Source organism: Babesia bigemina, scaffold Bbigscaff_70464, assembly GCF_000981445.1.
Source record: "Babesia bigemina genome assembly Bbig001, scaffold Bbigscaff_70464".
NCBI lineage: Eukaryota > Apicomplexa > Aconoidasida > Piroplasmida > Babesiidae > Babesia > Babesia bigemina.
The window spans coordinates 1-3,969 of record NW_012237191.1 but is presented as its reverse complement, the minus strand read 5'-3'; the positions used below and the strand labels follow the sequence as shown (position 1 = coordinate 3,969).

Here is a 3,969-nt window from a genome sequence, read left to right as displayed (position 1 = left end):
AGCGGTATTATGGCGAGGTGATTCAAGGGATGTAGAGTGTGTTAAGGAAGCGATGTAGAGTGGATAAAGGGGCGATGTAGAGTGGGTTAAGGGGCGATGTAGAGTGGATGAAGGGGCGATGTAGAGTGGGTTAGGGAGCGATGTGGAGTGGGTTAAGGGACGATGTAGAGTGGGTTAGGGAGCGATGTGGAGTGGGTTAGGGAGCGATGTGGAGTGGGTTAGGGAGCGATGTGGAGTGGGTTAGGGAGCGATGTAGAGTGGATAAGGAGCGATGTGGAGTGGATAAGGAGCGATGTGGAGTGGGTAAAGGGGCGATGTAGAGTGGGTTAAGGGGCGATGAAGAGTGGATAAGGGAGCGATGTAGAGTGGGTTAAGGGGCGATGTAGAGTGGGTTAGGGAGCGATGTAGAGTGGGTTAGGGAGCGATGTAGAGTGGATAAAGGGGCGATGTAGAGTGGGTTAGGGAGCGATGTAGAGTGGGTTAGGGAGCGATGTAGAGTGGGTTAGGGAGCGATGTGGAGTGGATAATAATCACCACTTGTAACCATGTCATCGCTGCAGTGAATATATGACCACTTGTGACCATGTCATCGTCGCCGTAACCATGTCATCGTCGCCGTAACCATGTCATCGCTGCCGTGACCATGTCATCGCTGCCGTGTCCATTTCATCGCTGCCGTGTCCATGTCATCGCTGCTGAGTCACTGTCATCGCTGCCGTGACCATGTCATCGCTGCCGTGACCATGTCATCGCTGCCGTGTCAATGTCATCGCTGCCGTGACCATGTCATCGCTGCCGTGACCATGTCATCGCTGCCGTGTCAATGTCATCGCTGCCGTGACCATGTCATCGCTGCTGAATCCCCTGTCACCGCTGCCGTGACCATGTCATCGCTGCCGTAACCAAGTCATCGCTGCCGTAATTATCAACTTGGTCACCACGTTGGTCACCACGTTGGTCAGCACGTTGGTCATGGCATTGGTCACCACCTTGGTCAGCACTTTGGGCAGCACATTGGTCACCACATTGGTCACCACGTTGGTCATGGCATTGGTCAGCACTTTGGTCAGCACTTTGGTAAGCACATTGGTCAGCACCTTGGTCAGCACATTGGTCACCACATTGGTCAACACGTTGGTCACCACTTTGGTCAGCACATTGGTCACCACTTTGGTCAGCACATTGGTCATCACGTTGGTCACCACTTTGGTCAGCACGTTGGGCAGCATCTTGGTCAACACTTTAGTTAACTATTACACAATCGCATACAACGATGAGTGAGTGATGCAACAGATTAAAGCACAATTTATAAGTTAGGTGAGTAGGTGATATGCTAGGTGAGTGCAGATAGTAAACACGTGAGTACGATTACGGTTGCAGATAAAACACCCTGCCCAGTTTGCCAACACGTGCAGCAGCCAACAATGATTGAGCGGCAATGCGATGTGATGAGGGACTATGTAGATGCGATTTGATGTGGAGGAGGTCTAGGCGGATGACCATGATGTGGAGGAGGTACAACAAAGAGAGGAGCCAGAGGGCCAAGACAAGGTAGGAGAATGGTTCACGGATTCTCCACAAGATCATATCGCACTGATCGAATAGTTTGGTGAAATACGTCGATTTGACTACACTCTCCAGTTGAGTGTAGAAATGACTGCAACGCTTTCTGTTCTTACCATCCAGCAACATTTTAGGGTCCTTAAATGTGAACCCGTATCTGTAGAACGTTGGCAGCACAGCACGGCAACATACAAGAGCTCTGCAACTGCAGTTGTGTTTGGCGCCGTGAGATGATGGTGTACATGAACATCCGGGGCACCCGAAACTTTTGCAGTTGATGCTTCCAAATGCGTCAAGTAGAGAACAGAGACATTTCCATAGATTCCATGGCAAATATATAGACCACGAAAAATACAGGTTAGCGTGTTGCTTGGCCATGTATTTATAGCAGTTGGCAGATAAGCAGTCGATGTATGGAGCGCAGTGAACATCTTGATCGGGGCACGTGTTAGTCATCGAAATGCTGGACAAGTCAGCATATGGAGGGAGATGGCTCTTTGCTTCATGACCGGTCTGGCTGCAGCCATATGCGTTACCGAGCGCGTTTGTCAAATCAGTAGGATTATTATAGAGATCGATAGTCTGTTCGGAGATACACTTTTTAAACGCATCAGCAACAGATTTATGTGTAGCTTGCCGTTGAGTCAATGGTACAACACTGCTAAGTACAAGCGACGTGACAAAACCGTAGTGTTCGGGCAATGTGGATGGCGGTTTGGGGACCAGCGTGAGCAGCCACGCAACATGGTCGTTACTTAGGAATTTGGTCAGCACGTTGCTTAGGTCTTTACCTGTGCGCGTACCTCTCGAGAAACGGCTGAATCCGAGGGGAGTCAAACATGGCATCCCAGGTGACGATTTGGTGCAGGTGGAACATGACGACTTGCAACCGATGGAACTCAGACTGTGAGGCAACATGCCTCCTAGACTGTCAGTCAGGTACAGCTGCAGGGGCGACGTGCCTGAACAATCGTGACTGGACGACGGATAGATGGAAGAGTGCTCACCGCACTGCCAACAGGAAGGCTGAACCCCGCTGCCATACGTACACTGCTGCCAACCGTAATATTTTGTTTCCAGCGCGCATTGCTTTTTCAAAAATGTGAGCGGCTGCAGCATACTTCGAAGCACATCGATGATCATCTGAAGGCAGTCCTCACTGCGAGGCGGATAATACAAGTTGAGTGAGTTGTTGGAATGCTCAACGGCGTACGTGCAGTCAGCATCTCCGTGGCCGAGTACGGTGATCAATACATCTTCCGCGTAGTAGCATACTTCTGTGATGGCGTCTGTTAAATTCGCGGCGGTGATGGTTTGGGGATACGCCAGTAAGGATTTGGCAGTTTGGATTTCGAGACCGATACCGTCTACCGCAAAAGCGTCGTCCGATTTTTCCGGCTTGTCGAGCAAATCACTAAAGCTGTTAAGTAACAAGTCTTGGTAGTACGATCTGTAAGTGAGGCCAGTCAGCCAGCAGAGCATGTCGTACACGCTGCACGGTGACCTAGGCTTAGGACGGGGAGTGAGGTGGCAGACACGAAGATAGTCGTGTAGGTAACCGAAAATGTCTTTCAGGTTTCCTACGTAGTATCTGTTGAAAACGTGGTTATCCTTAGTGATCAGAGGCAAGATGTTACGACCCTGCAATTTCGACTCATTCCTCAACTCACCGTCCCGGTTTGCGTCAGACGTGGAAACATGGAAGCCGCACTCTCCGAACCATTTTCCGAGATCCGTAGTTGAATGAATTTTGTCAGATATCCACGCGTGCTGACACTCATTCATCAGCTTGCTGAGATATTCAAACAGAGTGGACAAGCAGGTGAGGAAAAGCTTAGCGCACCGTTCGGCGTCGTCGGTCAACTGCGGTTTGCCGTTAATTGTCTTAGACCAGTCGACGGTCAGGCCGGAGTAGCTGTTAACGTAGGCGTGGTTGAGCTGACCACAGCAATCAGTCAGACCGGCACGTAAGGCATCTGCCAACGCGGGGTTGTGAATGCCGTTGAACTTGGAGGGGGTGAAAGTGGTGAGTTGCTTTCTCAGCGCGGTTAGGTTATCACTAAAGACTTGATCAAAGTGATTCGAGAAGGTTAATTGACTAAGTAGCTTGTCGGCACAATATTTTACGTCATACACTTTGATAGAATTATCATTCTCGGCAGGCTTAAGGGGAGTTTTATACGGTGTCTTAACCTGCTCCTCAGTGTACTCGAGGAGAGAGTCCAATAAATACTTGAACTCCGTTGTGACTGATTCATAAGACAATGGAGTCTTGAAAAGGATGGGTGTACCATGTTGTGGGAACCACGTTTCAATTTTGTTTAGCAGACCTTTCGTACCACTGATTTTGTCCTCGTCAATTAATTTCATGATTTCTACGTGCTGCGCACCAACCAATTCCTTGAG

General features: G+C 49.7%; 2 protein-coding genes across 2 annotated transcripts; both read right to left on the bottom strand.

The window, feature by feature from the left end:
* Nucleotides 1–887: 887 nt before the first annotated feature.
* BBBOND_0002970 (hypothetical protein, conserved) lies at nt 888–1,229 on the bottom strand (the record flags this gene model as incomplete). Its single annotated transcript, XM_012915132.1, has 1 exon — nt 888–1,229. One exon carries the CDS (start codon nt 1,227–1,229, stop codon nt 888–890), a length of 342 nt encoding a protein of 113 aa, XP_012770586.1.
* Nucleotides 1,230–1,368: 139 nt separating this feature from the next.
* BBBOND_0002960 (hypothetical protein, conserved) lies at nt 1,369–3,933 on the bottom strand (the record flags this gene model as incomplete). Its single annotated transcript, XM_012915131.1, has 1 exon — nt 1,369–3,933. The coding sequence occupies one exon, from the start codon at nt 3,931–3,933 to the stop codon at nt 1,369–1,371; it is 2,565 nt and encodes an 854-aa protein (XP_012770585.1).
* Between the last annotated feature and the right edge of the window lie 36 nt (nt 3,934–3,969).